At 44.4% G+C, this 25,478-nt stretch overlaps 1 protein-coding gene across 2 annotated transcripts in view; it reads left to right on the plus strand.

Moving 5' to 3' along the window:
* The window catches only part of LOC306823530 (protein spire homolog 1-like), a 205,229-nt gene that overhangs the window by 62,735 nt on the left and 117,016 nt on the right, over positions 1 to 25,478 (plus strand). For both annotated transcript variants that reach the window (XM_079343118.1, XM_079343119.1), the window contains exons 2-3: positions 6,424 to 6,452; positions 8,341 to 8,577. In XM_079343118.1, coding sequence (XP_079199244.1) covers positions 6,424 to 6,452; positions 8,341 to 8,577 — 266 coding nt within the window. The remainder of the gene's footprint in view (positions 1 to 6,423; positions 6,453 to 8,340; positions 8,578 to 25,478) is intronic.

Here is a 25,478-nt window from a genome sequence, read left to right on the forward strand (position 1 = left end):
ACCTTGCAGAGCTAAGTATTTGACGGAGCCTTCAATCTTTGACAATCCATTCATGTTGTCTGGCAACAGCTGAAGAAAGCTATGAAGCAACAGTGTTTCCTTTTTGAGCAAGGATGTTCATGGCATGGATGTGCAACTGACATTAAGCTCAGGGTCAGCTTTAAGCTACCATGGCAACTAACATGCCCACAGAAGGATGGGTTGAATGATCTAAATGTCCCTCAGGCTGAATCTATTGAACAGACTGGATAATATTTATGTTAACATAATATTAATATCACAGGCGTGATCACAGAGCCAGACAACATCTGCAGGAGGGAGATACCACAGGTAATTTAAATAATGTGTGAATTAAATAGTAATCATTATCTGCTACCCTTACTCACTTACCTTTTCAAATTGTTTAGGTTACAAAACCCACCTGCTTGTAAGGTGGATCATCAAGCTCTGGAAGTCGTGGGCCTAAATTTGTTCTCCCTGCAGAATGCATTCAATATATGTAGAGCAGTTTATGGACCTCTACGGCTAATACACTAGTTAGATGTGCATACTAAAAATTTAAAGTTTTTATTCTTTTTTTTAACTCTGATAAATAAAGAAATCACTGAGAATTACAGTTCCATATCCATTACTCTGCCTTCATCTTTATAACTGTAATATGTGTGACATAAAAGATCACACAAATCAATACATGGAATTTGTATTGTTGTATGACACACACGTTATACAAAACACATTGCTGATGTATGGAAATAAAGATACCCAACCTCCTTTTCTGTACATCAGAAAACCACTGACAGGGCACACTTCAAAGAGCTTAAGGAGGATATTTTTTAGAAACAATGTAAGCGGTTGTCTTGTGAACAGGACCAGAGTCCAATCTATAAAAAGGTTAAAAAAAATGTAATGAAACGTTCATAAGTAAAGTTACTCACGTTACACCAGCTGAGCCACTCAAGTCTTTAACAACACGATCATATGTGGTGTCCGGCACTTCTGGGATGTGCATTGAGCTGCCTTCCAGGGGGTCGTCTTCTTCCTCCTCCAGCTTCAAGCACGGTCTCTTTAGAGCCCTCTTCACTGGAGTTTTCTGCGAGCCTTTGATAAATGAAAGAAGACATGATGAATTATTTATTTCAACATATAGACATAATGTATGGCATCACATCTGAAAGTGTTTGTCAACAGACCTATGCTCTTTTAGTGAGGTTGAAGTTTTAATAGACAGTTGTGTACCAACTGTTAACCTCCTTGGTGGGCCTGTCTGGCAGGCCAGATGAAACCCCTATCACATGTCTAGATGTGCTTGCCTATAGAACAAGAGCATTAAAATGTAATGCTGCTTTTATCTGAGTTGAAATTTGCAAAACAATGTATATTGTATGAAGTAAATGTAAACAAATGCATCATGGTATTAGTTATAATTCATGGTTTCTTAATCAGTCTAATGTGTAGACGGAGGAAAAGCATTTCCCATCTCAAAACATTATAAAGTTGGTAATCATATGATGTGAATAAAATAGCTGTAACTTTTTATGCAGACCTAAAGCTAATGCCATTGACCATGCATAGGACTGGTTTTGGTTTTATTTAGAACAAAAGCTAATGTAAATAACACGATAACCGGAGAAGAACGAGTTTCACAATAGCTTACGGTCCTCAAACGGCAACCTGAATAAAAAAGTGTTTGTATTGAGCCCCGGAGCTAACGTTTGCTGTCCCTGGCCCTAAGCAGGATTTTATTTTGCCCCCCCCCTTCCTATAACAAAATAATAATAATAATGATAAATTACAATTACCAACAAATCAATTGAACAGCCTCTATCAACAGTGAAACAAGAACTTTATTGATCAAAAGTGGAACAATAACTTTACAGATCAACAGTGGAACAATAACTTTACACATGCACACGTCTGCATTTTCTGGATGCAAAGTCATCAATGAGCTCATCATGTGGTAGCTGCTGTGCTACTTCTGAGTTCATGCTAATCATAGCCAGGCCACTCAAGCGTTCTTGCGCCATTGATGACGAAGGTAAGTTTTGATGAGCTTCAGTTTTGAAAAGCTTCTCTCAGCAGAAGCAACTGTAACCTGGATAGTCACTGCAATGCGGAGGGCAATGGATAGATTGGGGTACAGTTCTTGCAGATTATTTTCATGGAGAAATGACAACATCTCCAGGGCAGTTGTTTGTGTTGGCAGGTCTGGAAGGTTCAATGTCTTCTCCACCTTGGTGCAGCTTTTTTGCAAAGTGCCTTTGGGCATCCCTTGAAGCTGTCTGAAATCAAGCAGCACACCAAATTTCTCCTTCATCTCAGTAAATGTCTCAAATCTGTCTTGCAGTGATGTGAGAGCAGAGTCAACAACAGTGTTAAAGAATGTCACCTCAATCTTCTTCAGTGCATCATTCATGGGCTCATCTGCAGCCTCATAGGCAAACTGCCTTGGAGTACTCCTCAGTCTCTTCTCTCTTAGTTCTGGCTCTATGTTAAGGGCCTCACAAAGTTCCATGGCAGTTGACAAAGCATCAGCAAACCCAGTCTGTCTGTTCTCAGAGAGACAGGTTTTTGCCCTTCCAATGAGTTTGACAGTAATGTCAATTTGCATTGAACTTGACTGAAGCAGCTTGTTCACCTGGTTTATGAAGGTCAGAATGTCAAACCACACAACTGAGCAAATAAAAAACCTATAAAATGCAAAAAGCAGAGACGAGATCCTGTGGTCCCCGAACCTGAGCCCCTTTGTCCCCTGGCTGCGCCTAGAAATTCTGTCCATAAAAGTAATGAACAGAACCAGTGACAAAGGGCAGCCCTGCCAGAGACCAACGTGCACCGGCAACAGGTCCGACTTTCTGCCGGCAATGCGAACCAGACTCCTGCTCCAGTCGTGCAAGGACCGGACCGCTCTTAGCAAAGGGGCCCCAAACCCCATACTCTCGGAGCACCCCCCACAGGGCGCCCCGAGGGACACGGTCGAAGGCCTTCTCAAGATCCCCAAAGCACATGTGGACTGGTTGGGCGAACTCCCATGAATCCTCGAGCACATAACCAAAATAACCTACAGCATTCTTGGAGGACTTTGCTGAATCCGCGATTACAAAATTCATGGTATATGCACCACAAGGTACAAACAGGGCTCTTGGGTTTGTGTTGAGCAGTCTTGCTTGTACACTTTGCTTCTTCCCTTTCATGTTTGCCCCACTTTGCCCTCAATTACCAGATATTCCAAGAAGTATTCTTTAACTTCTGGCTTGTGTTTCAATGCCACACTGTGCAGTACAACTGACATCTGTTCTTTATGACCTGCATCTGGGGTGTCGTCAAGGATAATGGAGTTGTATTTTGCCTCTTGCACAAAGGAGACAATGGTTTGCAGGACTCTGTCACCAATAATCTGCATCAATTCATTTTTTATTCTTTGTCCAAGATAGTGAGTGTGGGTGCTCTCATCTTTTATTCTGACAAGGTGATTTTCCATCACAAGATCGAACTTTGCTAGCAGCTCAACTTCTTTCAAGAAGTTGCCATTATCTGGCTCATAAAGGTGTTGTGATGCAAGTGACAGGATGATACTGATGAGGCATGTGAGGACATTTCTCCATCTTTTCCTTTCTTCCTCTAGTAGAGTCAGTTCCTGCTGGTCAATTGTCTATCTAAAGGTCCCTCCATTTAAGCATCGATTTTGTGTGTTCTGAGTTGTTGTCATGACTCTTTAAAGCAGCATTAACATTTGACCAGTCATTAAGGCCCACTGTAGTCAGCTTTATATCTTGAGCACAAAAAGTCTGCAAGCAAAACAAAATACAGAGTTGTTGTGCTTTGAATACACAAGCCAACTTCTTGTTACCTTGTCTCCATTTGCCAGTGACCTGTAGGACAGACTACCATGAAAACTTCGTCCATCTGTCTTAGTGTGCATGTAGTGTGCAGGATTAGGGAAGTTTGACACAACCTTTAAAGGTCCTCGGCGCACAAATTCAACCCAATTGACATCTGATAGGTGCTGGCCACAGAGGAGGATGTGGTTGTGCACTTGGAGTTGTTGATGGCCCTTGTGATGTGCTGGTTGAGGCTGCTTCAGAAGACATTGCTGATGGCCCTTGTGATGTGCTGGGCGTTGGCTCCTTGTCACCCTTGCTTAAAAACTCTAGCATCGTTCCTGTTATGACAAGAAATCCATCATACAAGCATCATTAACATTTGTTTTGGTTTTAATGATAAATAACACAACGAAATTATTTTAAATAATAGCCTCACAAAATGAAATTGCAATCAATGCAAATATGATTACAACTAATAATATTCATTATGATTGAATTTGATGATATTTATATATTGAAATTTTGTATATACTTATTTTTATATAGTTTACTGCTGCAACACATTAACATTCTCCATTGTGGGAAAAATATAGGATTATCTTATTTGATCTAATCTTGTATGACTGTTATGGACTAAATTCACCAAAAGATGTCAACATTTTACCGCCATAAAAATAGTTGAATACTTCAATTAAAAGCATAGATTGATAGGCCATAAACCTGAGCCAACATATGACACCAACTGGTCAATTAAAAACTGAATATATTCAGTTAACAAGACATTTAATAAATGGTTTATGTTTATGCCACAAAGTTTTTTCTTTTTTATTTCAACAACATACCCACCTTCAAGTAAAGCACAAGCCTCTTCTTGTTTGGACTTTTTCTTTCTCTTGCTAGCTCCCGAATCATATTGATGTTTGGAAGCCATCTCTCTCTCTCTACTCTCTACCTGCAAACAACTGCCTGCCAGCCTATCTGGCCGCTGATTGATCAGATGGTGATTCAATCATTGTCTCTTTTTTTTCTCTCCTGCCTTGGGCTGACTTGGTGGGGGTGCTCTATGCGCACCTCTCAGGACAATGCACGTGCATCCTTTGCACATTTGCAGAGAATGATGATACTTTATTGATCCCGAGGGAAATTCAATTCACTTGCGCAAAATGGTTCCCCCCATGGATCGCGGGGCCCTACGCACAGCGCATGTTCTGCATGTAGGGAGGGGTGGGCCTGTATATACCGGGAGCCATCACTTCTATGCTAGCAAGAAAAACAATAGCGGACTTTCACAAAAGTTTTCATCAGGTTGGGGGTGGAGTCCAGAGTCCTTTTTGGGGGAATTATTAGCGGAGGGGAGGGTATTTTTTCAACTAGTGATGACAGTTGATGAGAAAATTCAGAGCAATTTTCTCTGTGCTGTAAGACTTACAGAAGCCAAAAAACAATGACTGGATGGGTTTATTTCACATTTTGTGTGTCGGTGGACACTCAAGTTACCTCATGTGTTTAAAAACACTGCAAAAGGTGGTTTTTCATAATATGTTCCTGTTAAGCCTCACTTGTAAACCATTCATACGCGGTTGATGAGAGGTCCGTTGATGCAGTCTTGCTGCAGACTAAGGCCTGTTTACTCGGAGACGCTGAGAAAGAAATGCATCGAAACGACCCCACTCTGGATTGGAAGTACAGACCGTCTACACGGCAGATCTTGCCTGAGTGAAAACAATGTAGTTCTCACGCCCGGCCAGTAGTGGGCAGTGGAATCTTTACAGCGTGACACTCACCAGTACAACCACTTCCTCCACAACATCCTCTTTAGCGGCTAGTTCACCCAAGTCTTACCTAAATGCTGCGTATGGTCGCCCTGCGCTTGGGTAAAGGTTGAACAATTTGCCGCAAGTGTTCGATGCTCTTTCGGCGGCGACATACACAATGTATCATATCAAGGTTCTGTTTATCCAACACAAATAGCTGCTGAAGCACATAGCACAAGCGAATCCGCCGCCATTGTTTGTTTTTTCTCGACTACTGCGCATGTCCAAATGTATGGGGGGGATGTGGTGAGGCCATCGCAGCCAGAGAGTTCGCTCCGTTTCGTTCACATGGCTGCGATACGCCCCCTGTTTCACTCCACCCTGGGGGTCAAATTCAAAACCTTGCGTTTTCACCCCTGTGAAATACCAACGCCGTGTGAACGAAAGGCCAATCCGATACTCAACTGTTTCGTTTTACTGTCACAGCATCTCCGTGTAAACGGGGCCTAAGAAGGCGACTACTAGCGTTTTGGTAAATCATGGGGTGGCTGAACAGAGAAGTCATATCAGAGGAGAACTTAGTGAAGGTGACGTTAGTAGTGACAGGTCTATGCCAAAAACACTCCTTTGTCTGCTTTTTGTGAAGTGTCTTGAGATAACACTTGTTACGAATTGACGCTATATAAATAAAAAAAATAAAATAAAAATTTGTCCTGTCAGTTGTACAAACTGTGTTTTATAGTCATTTAACAGTGTGCCTGTGTACCCAGCATGCGTTTATCTAAACTGCTGTATGTAAGGAATTATATATACTGCCTACAACAACACTGCTTTCATTTTTCTTGCAGGTAAACACAGCCCTTGCACAACAACAGAGGTAAGTAGCTGCTAAGTATGACAGTCATAAACATATAATTGTTTGCAATATCAAAGTACCTACTGATGGTGAGCAATGGAAGACACAACACATGTAAAGGAAAACAACCAATTATAGTGAGGGAATTTTATTAGATATTAGACAAATCTGGTAATAAATTCCTTACCTATAAATGTCTTCACAGGTGTGTTGATAAATGTGTCTTCTCAAATGATTGCTGCAACTAACTATTTTGTTAATCAATTAATCTGTTCAATATTGTTTTCATTTTATTGATGAATCGGGAAAAAAAATCATTTAAGTTTTATTAAAAATAGATTGTTAGTTCAAATTGAAAGTGCAAAAAAGTATCCTTGAGGTTTTTCATTGTAGCTATGCCATCATCTTCACCCATCGATGGAGGCCTAATGTCAGTGATTAGCATGTTGAGGATGCTATCTGTCATGTGCATGATGGTGTTCCAATCATGAAGCCTGTCAGAATTTTTGTTTTTCTGCAATGACAAAAATAGTATTAGTATGTAAAACAGCAGGGTTTAAGTACATTGGGAAAATATTTGTTTAACCCTTTTTGTGAATTAGCAGAGCTAGCATGTTGTACGATGTTGGATGAACTTTGCAATAAAAATATTACTTATTCACAAGCTTAGCTTGTGTATTACTAATATTTTGGCTAATTTTTCGCGAGGCAAAGACAAAAGTAGAGAAGCTACATTGGGAAGGTAATCTTCACTAAAACTTTTTAAAAGTACTGATAAATGATGTGCTTATGGCTGAGCTGTCATGGTCTAATAATTTAGCCCAACTGTACCGTATCTATTCCTGCTAACTTCACTTTCCCTTTATTAATGTTTTATGCTTATGGGCGCTGAGATTTACAACAATCCAGTTATGTTGTTGTTATAAATAACTGATCAACTGATTGATCCCCACTTCAAAAACTACTCTACCTGGATCCATATATTAAAGTAATGAAAGTGTGAAATAGATGCACTCTTTTTCATCTATGCTTGAACGCTTCCCTTAAAAATATGTACAGGAAGGACAGTAACACTTACAACTCTTTTGGAGTTAAAACCTAAAGTAAGTCCCATTTCACTCTTAGAGACCTGTCAAAAACAAGGTGACTGTGGAAAGGTTTACTGGTTCTGCCAATGTGAACTACTATAACAACTGAATGGGGGGAAATCTGGGACCTGGAAGTGGATGACGCGTCAGAGATAATGTAGGACTTAACAACGGGATATAAAGCTATAAACAGTTATGTTACCTGGATATGATAAGACTTCTGAGCTGAAAATTTGAAGAAGTTTTTTTTTAGTATTGTTATGGTTAAATATTCTTCAAATTACATAAATGTATTCCCACTTGTCAGACATAGACTCCTTTGCTGCCTTCTCAGTAGCCCTCAACTAAAGACCTGTGTACATAGCCTAAAAGTCAATGTAAGTCATTGTTGACAAAAACTGCCACAATGGAGACAGCTGTTTTATCTCTCTCAAATGTTCAAGGCCATTATATCATGCCATGAAAGAATTTCTAAAAAGGTGTTTTTGTTTCATTAACTTCTTTCTATCTTTCGAGTACATGTTTATAGGGACAGGTTTATAGGGACTACCCACTTCTTTGATCAGATATTTAGCTAAAAGCAGTATTCTTCCTAACGAGCAATCATAGAATATACAATATAGTATGTTTAGACAATACAAGAGTAACAACTTTAGAGACAGACTTATCATAATTAATAAAAATAATTTCTGTAGATATTAGTTTCATGTATGGTATCATCCAGGTAGATGGTAGCTGACGGTAGCGTGACTAAATAAATGAGTCTTGGATGTTTATAATTTCAAAAAAATAAGAAACAATTGTCTCCTTTGATTTTTCAGGTGATAGAGTCACTTGGTATCATGATCTACAAAGCCCTGGATTATGGGCTAAAAGAAAATGAGGAGAGAGAGCTCAGTCCTCCTTTGGAGCAGCTTATCAACCTCATGACCAACATTGCTGGAGCTGAGAGAGACGCCTGCCCAGATGAAGGCTATGAAGCCACAGAGGAAGAGGATACGGCAGAGGATAGCCCTGACAACCTCCCCAGAGTTCAATGCTACAAAGATATCCTCGAGGTACTAACTGCAAAAATAAACACTCAAGCAATTGCTGGAGGTTAAAACACATTCCTTACTTCTATAAGGTAGACCTTTAATGGTAAAGGTTGTCACACCAAATGCAAAAACTGCACTCAGATATATATCAACCATGGAAAAAACAACTGTGTGTGATGACAAAGGGTTTGATCGTATAAACGGATAATTCTCGCTCAACTCTACAGTTTCTCAGAGCTTTACATACCAATTTGGCATGCTTTAGTCTGTGTTGTGGTTTTATGTACCCTAACTGTACTGTATTTGTTTTGTTCAATCAGTAATGCTCTCGTCATAGGTTTCTGCAGTTGCAGTTGACGGAAGTGGTTCTACTCTTAGCTATCAGCAGTATCAGTGTAGCATGCCACAGATCATGCTGAGTGCAAACATTTAAACCCCCCCATGGAGACACGCAGAACAGAACCTGAATGTGAATGTAATGATACTGACATCTTGCAGACACAAAAATGAATAATTCCTCCTAGAATATAAAATGCACATCAGTGTCTAGCAGAAGAAAGGACGTGATGCAGGAAGAGTGAGATTCAGAATGGTTTAAATAGGTTGCCTTGTTTTCAAAGTGTGACGTTAAATTGCATTGGGGACATTCTCAGATCAGCTGATAGCTGCTTTTAGGCAGGACAACAGTATTCTGCCTGAATTTACACAGGGCTGCATTTATTATTTTCTAATCCTATTGTTACAGTTCAGAATAGGTTTGGACCCAGACGCACGACTCAGAGACAAAGTAGTCAAAATCCACAATAGTTTTAATACGTGACAATGGTGAAGAAAATGTGCGACAATATAAATAATGTGACTATCAAGGTGTATCCCGAATCCAGCACGTGTGAAGCAAAGCCAGATATGCTGAGCAGCAGACGAACAGACGACAGGTGGACGGAGTTTCAGGTGAGACTTGACTCGAAGCTGATGAGAGGAAAAAACACAAGGAGAATAAATTCACAGGAGAAACACGAAACATCAAAGATCCAAAATCTTTCCAGAGAGCGCTGATACAAGGAGTACAAACCACGGAGTGTCGAACAATAATCTGGCGCCAACTGCAAGAAGAGAGCAGGTTTATATCCTGGGCTGATTGGATGAGCTGCACTTGTGAAACACACCTGACTCCAATCTAAACAAGGGGGGAAGGGAAACACAGGAGGAGCAGACAGACAAGGAAAACAGACAACAGACGGGTGGCTGTGGCTCAGTTGGTAGAGTCGATCCCCAGCTCCTGCGAACAACATGTCTAATGTGTCCTTGGGCAAGACACTTAACCCCAAATTGCTCCCCCTGCTGCGTCTGGGGCATATGACTGTGCGTGAATGGATAGATACTGGATGGGCCACATATCCAGCCCATCAGTGTGAATGGGTGTGAATGGGTAGGTGTGATGGGTAGGTGTAAAAGCGCTTTGAGTAGTCGGAAGACTAGAAAAGCGCTATACAAGCTCAAGTCCATTTACCATTTACAACACACATGTGGAAAGCACCAACAAACCCCCAGATCATGACACCTATTTTCAAGAAGCCAGTGGGACCACTTTCAGCCTAGATGTGCTGAAAATTGTTAGGTGTTAGAGTATTAGTAAGGGGATATTGCAAAAATCTGGGAATAAATTCCTTACCAATAGATTTCTTCACAAACGTGTTCATAAAGGTGTCTTATAACACATAAAAAAACATTTAAATCCAACTCCCATAGGAAAATCTGTGAGAGCAGCTCAAAGTCGGGGTACCTGGAACAGTACTTTATTGGTACTATATACTTATTGGTGAAAACTTGAAAATATTAACCTTTGCTTTTGGTAGCTTGTGAGGGGTCAAACTAGGGGTTCTTTAGGATTCTGAATCCATTGCAAACATTTGTTTTCAAAAAATCCACTCCTTGGTGGAGAAATTGCCACGCCCACTTTTACATGTAAATTTACAGTAGCTCTATATGTTGATTTTAATATCTCGAATACTAGTTAAAAAATATACTGCATCACATTGCTAAATGTATTAGGGGTCCAGGTCTGAGCTTTCTTCACACTCTACTGTTCTTAAAGTGGGGACTGGGACCCCCTGGGGGCTCATGAGACACTCAGAGGGGGTTCACGAGATGCTGTCCATCACCAAATACAAAAGTTGAATGATCTAAAATTTCATATCTTACCCATTATGGTGGAAAAAACCCCATTCAAATATTAGTTGAATTTTAACTAATGGTTCAAAAATGGTTAACAGTGGCAAAGTAATTTATGCTTCCCAAAAGTGAAACAATGCAGGTGTCTGCTGCTCCCTATGAATGACATTTGACACCTACATAAATTTGAGTGTCTGTTAAGGAAATTGTGAATGTCCACACAGTCCTACTGTTTATACATTTTATTATTATACAGCATTTCTTACATTATTCTGCTGAAATAGAGACAGCGGGGTTCCCTGGTCTCCAGCACAGTTATTGTGGGGGTCCAAAGCTGAAATGTATGGTAACCTCTGCTCTATATCATCATTGATACAGTTCTTGCACGCTGTACCTTTGTCATTTAGCTTACACTATGCCCCACTGACCTGAGCCAATGCAGGATTTCTCTGAGCCCAGCCTGTCCTTTCAACTTTGTTTATGGGCTGAGCCTGACCAAAACCATACAAGGTGACTTTTATCATTTGAGTTTGCACTTTTCGAATGAGATATCTGTTCAGATAAGATCTTAATAAGCACTACAAAGAAGCATCTATTATATAGAAAACAGCATATTTATAAGGTTCCCTTAGAAACACTTATCAAAACACAACAACATACTATTTTTTACAAACTTGTCTGCTTGTCTCCGAGTTTCTAAGCAGTGTTGGGGATTTTCAGGAGCGAATTCCTGACCAACGGTTATGTTGGGTTTTATGGTGTAACATTTAGTTGACAAAATAAATTTAATAATTAAGTTTATTTAATTATTAATCTAAATCAATAATTGTTATTAAACTGCGTTTAATCAACCGCGGGGCACCACCCTGTAAACAGGGAACAACCAAAATATTACAAAATATCAGTCTCAAAATTAGTTAATTAAATACTAATATCATTAATAATTAATAATCGGTATTTAATTGAAGGTGTGAAATCCGAACACAAAGCCCTTTCACCCAGCCTAAGTCACAATGTGAATCCACAGTAATCACAAACAACTGCTCTTTAAATTATAACAGAATTTATTTATCAAAGAAACATCAAGTAAATCAATGAAACTCAATCAAACAAACAACTATTATAAACCAAACTACAGGTAACAAACAAAAACAAACAAGCGTGGCGTGGCGTGTGTGTGTGTGTGTGTGTGCGCGTGTTTCTATGAGAAAGAGAGAGAGAGAGAGGGGGGGGGAGGGACAGACAGACAGGGGCAGATCAAAATGGCGGCGACCACGCGTGGTCACGTGATGGCGGACACAGAACGTGATCTACGTTTCAGCAGCGTCTGGAAAGCCACAGATCTCTATGTGTGTGCGTCTACCGAAAGGTGTGTGTGTAAAGGCGAGAGAGCGAGAGAAAACAATGCACCTCGACAGCTCAATCTCGACTGGAGCTCACCACAACTCAGAGCATAGTTTACTTCACTTACCAGAAGCCAGTGGCCGGATTTGTATCAGACGGCGTTCACACTAGTCTTTCTGATAGTGAGTCTATTACCCGGTTATGACGCGGGAGCTCACAGATAAACACACGGGACACAGCGGCACAAATAAGGAGAACAAAAGAGATTTTACTCTCATAAAACCTAAGACACAGTGGTCAAACACCAAGCAAATATTATCACCGTTTCACAATAATAACTCAGTTATTAAACACACTCTCTATATCTAACTGCCCAGACCTAGCTAAGCCTCACTTGTAACCGTTTTGTCCACGGTTGATGAAAGGAAGAAAAGAGGTCCTGGAACGGCCTTTCTGCAGTTGTTTGGAGATGGCGGTGCATCCAAGGGGGTTGAGCAAAGGGCCGTAGTGTCCTCCGTCGAGCGAGGTGATCTCCGTGGGTGTCCTTTCTTTAAAGGACGGAACGAGACGTAATCCTTACAGTCTCTCTCTATACCGTTTTAATACGGGAGAAATAAAACGCTCTTCTTTGAGATGCTGCGCGCCAAAACTTTTAAACAAAGAGAAGCGTGTTGAAACAGGAACAGAGTTGGGTATCCCCGGACGTCGCCAGACGACGTTTGAAAGAGGCAGAACAATGAGGCATGGCTGGCTTTATACCTCCCAGACTTCACACCTATGTGTTAGGTTTGGCAAAGCATTCTGGGAGTACCTGCAAGGCATGCTGGGATAAAGAGTCTTTTGTTGTAGTTCTCCAAACGACACAGCCTGAGCTTTGTCATTCTGGCTGGACCCCAACATCCCCCCTGGCCTGAAGAGCGGGATGCAGGTCATGGTCTTCAGGGCACTATGGGCCACCAGTCCACATGCTTTGGAGATACTTGTACAAAAGTTAATTTGGCAAACAGTCCATAAATTCAAGAGGCATTTGGTCTGGGCAGGCATTGAGGCAAAGTCTGGGCAGACTGTCTAACTATGTCTAACGCTAAACATCAAAACATAATCAGGCATTAGCGAAGCTTTGCTGCTCAAGGTGCATTCTTTGACAAGTTTCATGTGTAGATGTGTGGGCTAACTCCTTGACTGGGCAGGAGAAAGCCTGTGTGTGTTTGTGGCATGTCAGTGTGTAATGTACATGTACATGTAGAGTCTCACTATGGGTGTGAGGCCACAAAACAAAACAAAAACAACAACAACAAAAGCGTGAGTAGAGTGACTGGATTTTGAAATGGGAGCTACTCCCCCCTCCTCAATGTGGAGTCAGAACCTGGTTCTTTGTAAGGGCTGGAGGCCTGACACTGTCTTACCCCAGCTATCACCCCCCTCGGAATTGTGCTAGTCATTTCACTGCTGAGACCTGCTTCCTTATGAAGCTCTTGGGAACTCTGGTTATACCTACCCTTCTGTCTTAGGCTTCGGCCATCCCGAGAGTTCCTCTTGGGAACTCTGGTTATACCTACCCTTCTGACTTAGGCTTCGGCCATCCCGAGAGTTCCGTTCAGGTCTGTCAGTGATTGACTCCTCAGGCTGGAACCTACCCTATGGCTGGCTCAACCCTTCACCCCCCTGGCTCTGTCGTCTTCTCTGCCGGTGACGTGGTCTCTTGGACTTCTTCATAGCACAAGGCAATGCATTGCCTTCAAGTGCTACGCCACCTCTGTGACTTTCAGGCTCAGGGCGTATGCGTGTCTCCCGCACTGCCTGTGCTAACTCCTTGACCTCTTGCATACTCGGCTGATGAGTTCGGTAGTGCAGCTCAACAGTTGGCCGCACACTGCTATGCAGATTGTACACGAAGATCGACTTGAGAGTTCCATCCTCGTCCATACCTGGAGCCCTATGTCCCTGAAAGTATGCTGACCTTAGGCGCTGGTAATACTTTCTGGGGGCTTCATGCTCCTGGTGCAGGACTTTGAAAGCACTAACTAGTGTCTCTGCAGGGTAAACAAAGGTGGAGTATTCCTCGCACAAAACATTGCAGAGTGCAGAGTACTTTTCTTTAATCTTGGGCCGGAGGGTACTGATGAAGTCATGAACACTGCTGGAAGTTGTCTTCCAGATCAGCCTGAGTTTTTCACCGGTGGATGCATCAGGGATTTCACGGAGGAGCCAGTTGATCTCTCTGAGATAATCGACTATTTTAAAGTCTGTATTATCTGGATCAAAGCGGGTCGCATCATCCACCAGAGAATCAATGAGCTTTGTGCGCATTATTGGATATCTGGGTGAATAGGAGCCATCCGAGTCATCTGACGTGTCGTAACTGCTCAGCTGTGTATCCTGTGGTGCGAACCTGCAGCTGGCAGAAGAGGGCCTGGTGTACTCTCTGCCTGTGGGGGCTGAGAAGTCACCCCCCTTCCCATGGGGTGATTCAAACCTGTCAAGGTGTGAAAAAGTGTGACAGCTGTCAGGGTTTCTCAAAGGGAGGGGCTCTACAGTCAAAGTCTTTCTGTTCAGGATTAACAGGGGGAACAAGACTTTGTTCAGTCATTAGACTCTCCTGGCTGCTCGGTTTTCTACTGAGCTTTTTCAGCAGGGGCGTTTGATCTTTTAAGGGGCTTGGTGCACGATCAGAGTTGTATCCTGACGACGTGGCTTGCTCTATGCTTACCTGTGCTCCCTTAATTAATTCAAAAGCGTCTAACACCTTCTGCTTGGCAGTTTGTAGGTGCTGACGAAGAGATTTGTTCTCTTCCTGCAAGGATTGGACCTCTGGCTGGAGTGTCTCCACTGAGGCACTGACACTCTGTCTGGTCCGTAGACCATGAGGAACAGCCTGGTAGGAGTTGCCCGAGTCGTCTGAAGACCTCTGGTCTTCCAACATAGATAGATAGATAGATAGATAGATAGATAGGTAGATAGATAGATAGATAGATAGATACTTTATTGATCCCGAGGGAAATTATAATAATAATAATAATTTACACTTTATTAATCCCACGAGGGGAAATTCGAGGGGAAATTCGGTTTTTACCGCTACTGGATGCCTTTACAATTCAAGGCATCCAGTAGCAGTATACAGACAGGCAGGACACAAGACATTAGTTACAATACACACCCGCTGTCCCCCCCCCCTCTGTATACCATAATCCCCCAAACAAGATTTAGCAGCCCCTATGTGACTAAGAATAAACATAATTATATGTTAAACCTGTGCAGTTAGCATTAGCAATTACACTTAAAACTTATATAGCATAATGTACATAACCTGTGAGGAGAGAAAAACATGTGCTGGTTAAAAGAGACCTGTAAACAGTTAAGGAACCTTAGAAACAAAGTGCTGACCTTCTAGAAACTAGCTACATGTGCATGTACAGAGGTGTTGGAGGTAGTGCCAGAGGTGTGAGTACAGTCGTTAAACAGTCAATGCAGGAATGTAAATTGGCTCACCAACTTAAAGGAGCAGTGATTTGCATTAAGTGTCCTAGACAATAACCTGAAACCAGGAGTGCTTATGGTGATTATCATTGAGTACCCAACTATTGGGGAGCAGATTAGCATTAAGTGTTGAAGACAATAGAGTGAAACTTGACCTAATTAGGGTGATCATGTCAGCCATTACAGATGTAGCATAACACAACAGTAGGATGAAACCAGACATGATTAGGGTGATTATCTTTAAAGTGACCAGGGCTCAGTAAAGTGACTATCAATATGCATTACAGTGTCCAAATTGGGGGCTGACTCTGAGGTCAGCAGTGCAGATGAGGAATGAGAAAAAAGTGAAAAAAGAGTCCAGGGATCACCGTGCGCTTCTTCCCTGCCGTGACAGTGAAGTGTTGTACAATCTGATGGCCAGGGGGACAAAAGAGTTCTTGAGTCTGTCCGTGGAGCACGACTGTGACAGCAGTCTTTCGCTGAACATGCTCCTCTGCCCGGTGAAGGTGCTGTGCAGAGGGTGGTGTGTGTTGTCCATGATGGAGAGCATTTTGTCCAGAGACCTCCTCTCTACCACTGTCACCAGTGAGTCCAGCTCTGTGCCCACCACAGAGCCGGCCCTCCTCACCAGTCTGTCCAGGCGTGCTGCGTCCCTCTTCTTGCAGCTTCCTCCCCAGCACACCACGGCGTAGAAGAGGACGCTGGACACCACAGACTGGTAGAACATCTGCAGCAGCTTTTTGCAGATGTTGAAGGACCCCAGCCTTCTCAGGAAGTACAGACGGCTCTGTCCCTTCCTGCAGGTAGTGTCCATGTTAGGCGACCAGTCCAGCTTGTCATCCAGCTGCAGCCCCAGGTACCCGTAGGTCCTGACCACCTCCACGTCGACCCCACCGATGGAAACCGGTTCTAGATGTGGTTTCTTCCTTCGGAAGTCCACCACCATCTCCTTGGTCTTGGAGGTGTTTAGCTGCAGATGGTTGTCACTGCACCACGTCACAAAGTCCTCGATCAGGCTCCTGTACTCCTCCTCCTGTCCATCCCTGACACAAGCAACTATTGCAGTGTCGTCCGAGTATTTCTGCATGTGGCAGAACTCAGAGTTATACTGGAAGTCCGAGGTGTACAGGGTGAACAGGACGGGGGAGAGCACAGTCCCCTGTGGTGCACCGGTGCTGCTGACCACAGTGTCAGATGTGCAGTCCTTCAGTCTGACGTACTGTGGTCTCTCTGTGAGGTAGTCAGTGATCCACCTCACCAGGTGCGAGTCCACCCTCATCTCGGTCAGCTTGTCTCTCAGTCGGAGGGGATGGATGGTGTCGAAAGCGCTTGAGAAATCAAAGAACATGATTCTCATCACGCTGCTCCCTTTGTCCAGATGAGAGTAAGCCCTGTGTAGAAGATAGAGGATGGCATCGTCCACGCCCACCTTTGCCTGGTATGCAAACTGCAGTGGATCCCGTGCGTGTTGTACCTGGGGTCTGAGGTGTTGGAGCAGCAGCCGTTCAAAGGTCTTCATAACGTGGGATGTCAGAGCGATTGGTCTGAAGTCGCCTGGCTCACTGGGGTTTTTCTTCTTGGGGACAGGGGTGAGGCACGAGGTCTTCCAGAGCACAGGAACCTTCCCGAGCCGCAGGCTCATGTTGAAGATATGCTGAAGTGGCTCCCCCAGCTCAGCAGAGCAGGCCTTTAGCATCCTGGGACACACCTTGTCTGGGCCTGCTGCCTTCCTGGGGCGGAGTCTCTTCAGCTCCTTGCTCACCTGGTCTCTGGTGATGGTGGGGGGGAGGGGGGATGGATTGTCACTGGAGGTTGTATCTGTTCTGGTGGAGGTGTTGGGGGGAGTGAGAGGGGGGGGGGGTGTGTGGAGGGGTGCTGGGGGGACAGGCACTCGCTGCAGCGACGGGGCTGTCGAACCTGTAAAAAACAAGTTGAGCTGGTTTGCTCTCTCAGGGTCCCCGTCTTCTGCGTTGTTGTTTTTCTTTTTGCAGCCTGTGATGGTCTTCATGCCCTCCCAGACCTCTCTCATGTTGTTCTGCTGCAGCTTCTGTTCTACCTTCCTTCTGTACTCCTCCTTTGCCTCTCGGAGTCTGACCTTGAGTTCCCCCTGCACCCGCTTCAGCTCTGCCTGGTCTCCCTCCTTGAATGCCCTTTTCTTCCTGTTAAGGATCTCCTTGACATCGCTGGTGATCCAGGGCTTGTTGTTCGGGAAGCAGCGCACAGTTTTAGTGGGAACCACAACGTCCATACAGAAGTTCATGTAGTCAGTTGTGCAGTGTGTGACCCCCTCAATGTCATCACCATGGGTCTCTTGTAGGGCACTCCAGTCAGTGGTCTCAAAGCAGTCTCTGAGCGCCTCCTCTGCCTCAGGAGACCACTTTCTGAAGGTGCGTGTAGTTATCGGTTGTCTATGGATCATAGTTTTGTACTGTGGCTTTAGTAGGACCAGGTTGTGGTCGGACTTACCCAGAGGTGGTAACGGGGTGGCAGTGTAGGCGTCCTTCACGTTTGCATACAGGAGGTCTTTTGTCCTGTTCTTCCTGGTGGGACAGCTTACAAACTGGTGAAAGTCCGGTAGTGTGGAGTTCAGAGTAACATGGTTAAAGTCCCCTGAGATGGCGATGAAAGCATCCGGGTGCAGCGTTTGTAATCTTGAGGTGGTCGCGTGGATGACGTCACACGCAGTTTCGGCGTGTGCCCGGGGAGGAATGTAAACACAGAGCACGATCGCGTGAGAAAATTCCCTCGGCATGTAGTAAGGACGAAGACCCACCGCCAGCAGCTCGATGTCTTTGCTGCACGTTGCCTCCTTCACAGTAACATGTCCATGGTGGCACCATCTGTTGTTAATAAACAGCGCGAGTCCTCCTCCTTTCCGTTTGCCGCTGCGTTTTGTGTCTCTGTCCGCCCTCACTGTAGTAAAGCCCGGTAGATCCACGTTAGCGTCTGGGGTGTTTTGAGTCAGCCAGGTTTCTGTGAGGCACATTAAACTGCACTCTCTAAATGTCCGGTTGTTCCTCACGAGAGCAGCCAGCTCGTCTGTCTTGTTGGTTAGACAGTTTACGTTCCCCATAACTATCACCGGAACCGAGGGCTTGTACCTCCATCGCTTAGCTGCGAGCTTAGCCCTTACAAGGGCCCCGGCTCTACAGCCTCTATACCGCCGCCTCAGCTCCTCTGGTATCGGGTGAACGGTGCCGGCTTGTCCCGCTGACCGGAGCGAGAGCAGCGTTTCCCTTGAATAAGAGAGTTTTCCGCTGCTATTTCCACGAAGGCACGAAAAAGTATCCATAGGATACATAAAGTTATACGCTGAAGGTGTACTATAAAAACTATATAGTATAGTACTATAAAAACTATAAAAGTAGAAGTTGGCACAGAGCCAAAACAAACGAATAACATATCAGACAAGTACGACAGGGACGGAGCTACTGAAAGTGCGGCCACTCACGTCGGCGCACAGGTGAGAAGTGACATGCACATGTATGTGCATGTCGCTGCTCCCACGTCTGTCTCCTTCCTCCAGGGATCTTGTTCAGTATCCCATCCTTTGTGTAGGGCTTCCTCAGCTGGCGTGGGGGCTACGGTGCGTACCTGCTCCTCCTGAATTCCGGGTACCATGACACTTTCTTTCATTCGTCTGGCTAACCTGCAGCTTTCTTGCAGTATTTTATTCTCCTCCTGCAGGGCCTTGCATTCGACTTGCAAGGTCTTAAGTCGGTCCTGCATCCTGTTGAAGCCGTCTTTTAGGATCTGGTTATCTTCTTGCACCTGGGCTAGCTGTGCCTGGTGTCTCTTCTGCTGCAAATATGATTTGCGCTGAAAAAGGAGGAGAAGTTGGCCGAGAACATTCGAAGTTGTGTACTGTGGTTTCCCTGTTAGATGAGTCATATACTCAACCAACTCATTTAATGTATCTTCGCCTGTGCTGAGGGTGGAGGAGTTCAGACTTTTGACCTTTAAAGGGACGTGGTTCAAACCTGCAACTCCAACCTGAGGGGGTGGATCGTCTGATCCACAGGGGGCCTTGGTCCCTGGCTGCTGAATGTCTTTCGCAGACATTCTGTCTTTGTTGGGGGTGATCTTGGCTCGGGGGTTGGCCTGGTCACCTACCTCCAGGTTGTTCTCACAAATGCTAATTAAATAGCTCTTTAGGTTAGCAATCTCCTCTAAGGAGAGGTGCATCGTCAGACCAGCCAAAGTTTCTTGCAGTGCTGTGTGGTGGTCTGACCCAAAAGGAGTCTTAGCTCCTGGATAACAAGAACTCTTGGTACACATTTTAATGTGTTAAAAACAGAATGCCTTAGTGGATTTACTGTTTTCAAAGCTGCAAGCTAAAAGTCAGCAGGAGGCAATTCTGACCTACGGTTCTAAACCGGATCAGTGCAGTCTGTCCTGGCAGCTAGGTGCGAGCATTCACACCTCAAGTCCTTTTGAGGATTGGGGGAAGACACACTTCTCAGGCAACTGGCTCTGTAACAATTTTAAACTTACACTCCTGACTAAACAAATGGCTAACTTGTTGTCTCCAACAACAATAAGCACAAAAAAAATTATTAAACTACTCACTCATCAACACGCAACAGCACAACTAACACACAATTTGATGTTTGCTTTGCTTAAAAAAACAACAAAAAGTAATCTCCCAAAGAAAAGAGAATTTCCCTTGGAAGAATCACTTCAGGATTAAAAGTTTGGATCACTGTGAACAAACCATGTAACAAAGCTGATTTATTAAGGGTCTCACACGGGCTGCATCCTTATGTTGGGGATTTTCAGGAGCGAATACCTGACCAACGGTTATGTTGGGTTTTATGGTGTAACATTTAGTTGTCAAAATAAATTTAATAATTAAGTTTATTTAATTATTAATCTAAATCAATAATTGTTATTAAACTGCGTTTAATAAACCGCAGGGCACCACCCTGTAAACAGGGAACAACCAAAATATTACAAAATATCAGTCTCAAAATTAGTTAATTAAATACTAATATCATTAATAATTAATAATCGGTATTTAATTGAAGGTGTGAAATCCGAACACAAAGCCCTTTCACCCAGCCTAAGTCACAATGTGAATCCACAGTAATCACAAACAACTGCTCTTTAAATTATAACAGAATTTATTTAACAAAGAAACATCAAGTAAATCAATGAAACTCAATCAAACAAACAACTATTATAAACCAAACTACAGGAAACAAACAAAAACAAACAAGCGTGGCGTGGCGTGTGTGTGTGTGTGTGTGTGTGCGTGTTTCTGTGAGAGAGAGAGAGGGGGGGAGGGACAGACAGACAGGGGCAGATCAAAATGGCGGCGACCACGCGTGGTCACGTGATGGCGGACACAGAACGTGATCTACGTTTCAGCAGCGTCTGGAAAGCCACAGATCTCTATGTGTGTGCGTCTACCGAAAGGTGTGTGTGTAAAGGCGAGAGAGCGAGAGAAAACAACGCACCTCGACAGCTCAATCTCGACTGGAGCTCACCACAACTCAGAGCATAGTTTACTTCACTTACCAGAAGCCAGTGGCCGGATTTGTATCAGACGGCGTTCACACTAGTCTTTCTGATAGTGAGTCTATTACCCGGTTATGACGCGGGAGCTCACAGATAAACACACGGGACACAGCGGCACAAATAAGGAGAACAAAAGAGATTTTACTCTCATAAAACCTAAGACACAGTGGTCAAACACCAAGCAAATATTATCACCGTTTCACAATAATAACTCAGTTATTAAACACACTCTCTATATCTAACTGCCTAGACCTAGCTAAGCCTCACTTGTAACCGTTTTGTCCACGGTTGATGAAAGGAAGAAAAGAGGTCCTGGAACGGCCTTTCTGCAGTTGTTTGGAGATGGCGGTGCATCCAAGGGGGTTGAGCAAAGGGCCGTAGTGTCCTCCGTCGAGCGAGGTGATCTCCGTGGGTGTCCTTTCTTTAAAGGACGGAACGAGACGTAATCCTTACAGTCTCTCTCTATACCGTTTTAATACGGGAGAAATAAAACGCTCTTCTTTGAGATGCGTTCAAGTGGATGATCTAGGCTCGGAAATTAGGACGTCGGTATGCTTCAAGGCCTTTGGATCAGCTGCGCGCCAAAACTTTTAAACAAAGAGAAGCGTGTTGAAACAGGAACAGAGTTGGGTATCCCCGGACGTCGCCAGACGACGTTTGAAAGAGGCAGAACAATGAGGCATGGCTGGCTTTATACCTCCCAGACTTCACACCTATGTGTTAGGTGTGGCAAAGCATTCTGGGAGTACCTGCAAGGCATGCTGGGATAAAGAGTCTTTTGTTGTAGTTCTCCAAACGACACAGCCTGAGCTTTGTCATTCTGGCTGGACCCCAACAGCAGTAATCTAATAGTGTGAGTGTACCTGTACATTTAGCTCTGGATCACCGTGGTCCTGTGTCTCTGCTTGTGTTGTTACTATAGGCTGTAAATATGAATGGCAGAAGCCTGAGTGACGTCACATCACCTATCTGTTACTGCAGGGGGCTTTGGAAGCCGATCGTTTCTATGCTCGAAATCCTGTCTTGACCTAACTTAGAGTTAACCTAACTTTTAGCCAACCTAACAACAGGCTGAGAGCTGGAGCTGAGGCAGGTTTTGAGCATTTTGACAACCAGCTACACCACGCCTGCCTATCATTGTTCTGCCTCTTTCAAACGTCGTGGATCTACCGGGCTTTACTACAGTGAGAGCGGACAGAGACACGAAACTCAGCGGTAAACGGAAAGGAGGAGGACTCGCGCTGTTTATTAACAACAGATGGTGCCACCATGGACATATTACTGTAAAGGAGGCAATGTGCAGCAAAGACATCGAGCCGCTGGCGGTGGGTCTCCGTCCTTATTACATGCCGAGGGAGTTCTCTCACGCGATCGTGGTCTGTGTTTACATTCCACCCCGTGCACACGCCGAGACTGCGTGTGACGTCATCCACTCAAACATCGCGAGATTACAAACGCTGCACCCGGATGCTTTCATTGCCATCTCAGGGGATTTTAACCATGTTACATTGAACTCCACACTACCGGACTTTCACCAGTTTGTAAGCTGTCCCACCAGGAAGAACAGGACAATAGACCTCCTGTATGCAAACGTGAAGGACGCCTACACTGCCACCCCCCTACCACCTCTGGGTAAGTCCGACCACAACCTGGTCCTACTAAAGCCACAGTACAAGACTAAGATCCAGAGACAACCGATAACTACTCGCACCTTCAGAAAGTGGTCTCCTGAGGCAGACGAGGCGCCCAGAGACTGTTTTGAGACCACTGACTGGAGTGCCCTACAAGAGACCCATGGTGATGACATTGAGGGGGTCACACACTGCACAACTGACTACATGAACTTCTGTATGGACGTTGTGGTTCCCACTAAAACTGTGCGCTGCTTCCTGAACAACAAGCCCTGGATCACCAGCGATGTCAAGGAGATCCTTAACAGGAAGAAAAGGGCATTCAAGGAGGGAGAGCAGGCAGAGCTGAAGCGTGTGCAGGGGGAACTCAAGATCAAAGGAGAGGCAAAGGAGGAGTACAGAAGGAAGGTAGAACAGAAGCTGCAGCAGAACAACATGAGGGAGGTCTGGGAGGGCATGAAAACCATCACAGGCTGCAGGAAGAAAAATAACAACGCAGAAGACGGGGACCCTGAGAGAGCAAACCAGCTCAACTCGTTTTTTAACAGGTTTGACAGCCCCGTCGCTGCAGCCAGTGCCTGTCCCCCTCCCCCCCTCCCCAGCACCCCTCTACACACCCCCTCTCACTCCCCCCAACACCTCCCCCCCTCTCACTGCGATAGTTGCTTGTGTCAGGGATGGACAGGAGGAGGAGTACAGGAGCCTGATCGAGGACTTTGTGACGTGGTGCAGTGACAACCATCTGCAACTAAACACCTCCAAGACCAAGGAGATGGTGGTGGACTTCCGAAGGAAGAAACCACATCTAGAACCTGTTTCCATCGGGGGGGTCGACATGGAGGTGGTCAGGACCTACGGGTACCTGGGGCTGCAGCTGGATGACAAGCTGGACTGGTCGCCTAACATGGACACTACCTGCAGGAAGGGACAGAGTGGTCTGTACTTCCTGAGAAGGCTGGGGTCCTTCAACATCTGCAAAAAGCTGCTGCAGATGTTCTACCAGTCTGTGGTGTCCAGCGTCCTCTTCTACGCAGTGGTGTGCTGGGGAGGAAGCTGCAAGAAGAGGGACGCAGCACGCCTGGACAGACTGGTGAGGAGGGCCAGCTCTGTGGTGGGTACAGAGCTGGACTCACTGGTGACAGTGGTAGAGAGGAGATCTCTGGACAAAATGCTTTCCATCATGGACAACACACAACACCCTCTGCACAGCACCTTCACCGGGCAGAGGAGCATGTTAAGTGACAGACTGCTGTCACAGTCGTGCTCCACGGACAGACTCAAGAACTCTTTCGTCCCCCTGGCCATCAGACTGTACAACACGTCACTGTCACGGCAGGGAAGAAGCGCACGGTGAACCCTGGACTCTTTTTTCACTTTTTTCTCACTCCTCATCTGCACCGCTGACCTCAGAGTCAGCCTCCAGTTGGACACTTTAATGCATATTGATAGTCACCTTACTGAGCACTGGTCACTTTAACGATAATCACCCTAATCATCTGGTTCCACCCTACCGTATTGTTATGCTACATCTGTAATGGTTGACATGATCACCCTAACTAGGTCAAGTTTCACTCTATTGTCTTCAACACTTAATGCTAATATGCTCCTCAATAGTTGGGTACTTAATTGGCAATCACCCGAATCATCCCTGGTCTCACCTCTTTGTTTAGGACACTTAATGCAAATCACTGCTCACTGTTTAGCGACTGTTTAACGACTGTTTAACGACTGTACTCACACCTCGGGCATAAGCTCAAAGACCTCTGTACATACACCCAGCACACACAGCACACATGCTTCTCTCATGCAAACAGCACACATGCTTCTCTCTCCTCACAGGTTAGGTACACCATGCTACATAAGTTTTAAATCTTATGCTAATGCCTTAACTCTCAGTCACATAGGGGCTGCTAAATCTTGTTTGGGGGATTATTGTATAGAGAGGGGAGGGGGGACAGCGGGTGTGTATTGTATTGTAACCGATGTTTTGTACTGTAACCAATGTCTTGTGTCTTGTGCCCTGCCTTTCTGTATACTGCTACTGGATGCCCTGAATTTCCCTCGGGATCAATAAAGTATCTATCTATCTATCTATCTATCTATCTATCTATCTATCTATCTATCTATCTATCTATCTATCTATCTATCTATCTATCTATCTATCTATCTATCTATCTATCTATCTATCTATCTATCTATCTATCTATCTATCTATCTATCTATCTATCTATCTATCTATCTATCTATCTATCTATCTGGTCAGCTACACACCTCATTGTGAATAACTCTCATCCTTCATCCAATCAAAACTGATGAGTCATCAAAACATTCACCCCCTGTACAATGTGTGTGGATGGAGACATGAGCTAATCACGCCTATTTGGTTTTTGAAGCAGGCTGTAAACATGTTCATGTCTGCTGTAAAAACAGCCTTTTTGAATGGGTGTGTATGTGACTTCCTGTGCCGCTGCAGTCAGCCTCTAGTGGACACTCGACGTACTGCAAGATTTGACACTTTCACATCGGCATAATTTTTCAACATTAGAGGTTGTTGCATAAATGCACCAGGTGCTTTGCACTTGGTGATAAACGTATCATATCTGCTCAAATCTGTTGATCAAAACAGGAGTTCTTGGTTTTAACAGTGAACTTTTTGCAAGTTACTATAGCCATTAAAGAACTGGTATCCACATTTTCCAGTACACATATCATGTACCATCTGTTACTCTATACCTGGTGTCAGTGTGTCTGGTTTGATACAGGTTCTTACGGAAGGCG

Source organism: Symphodus melops, assembly GCF_947650265.1.
Source record: "Symphodus melops genome assembly, chromosome: 5".
Lineage (NCBI taxonomy): Eukaryota > Metazoa > Chordata > Actinopteri > Labriformes > Labridae > Symphodus > Symphodus melops.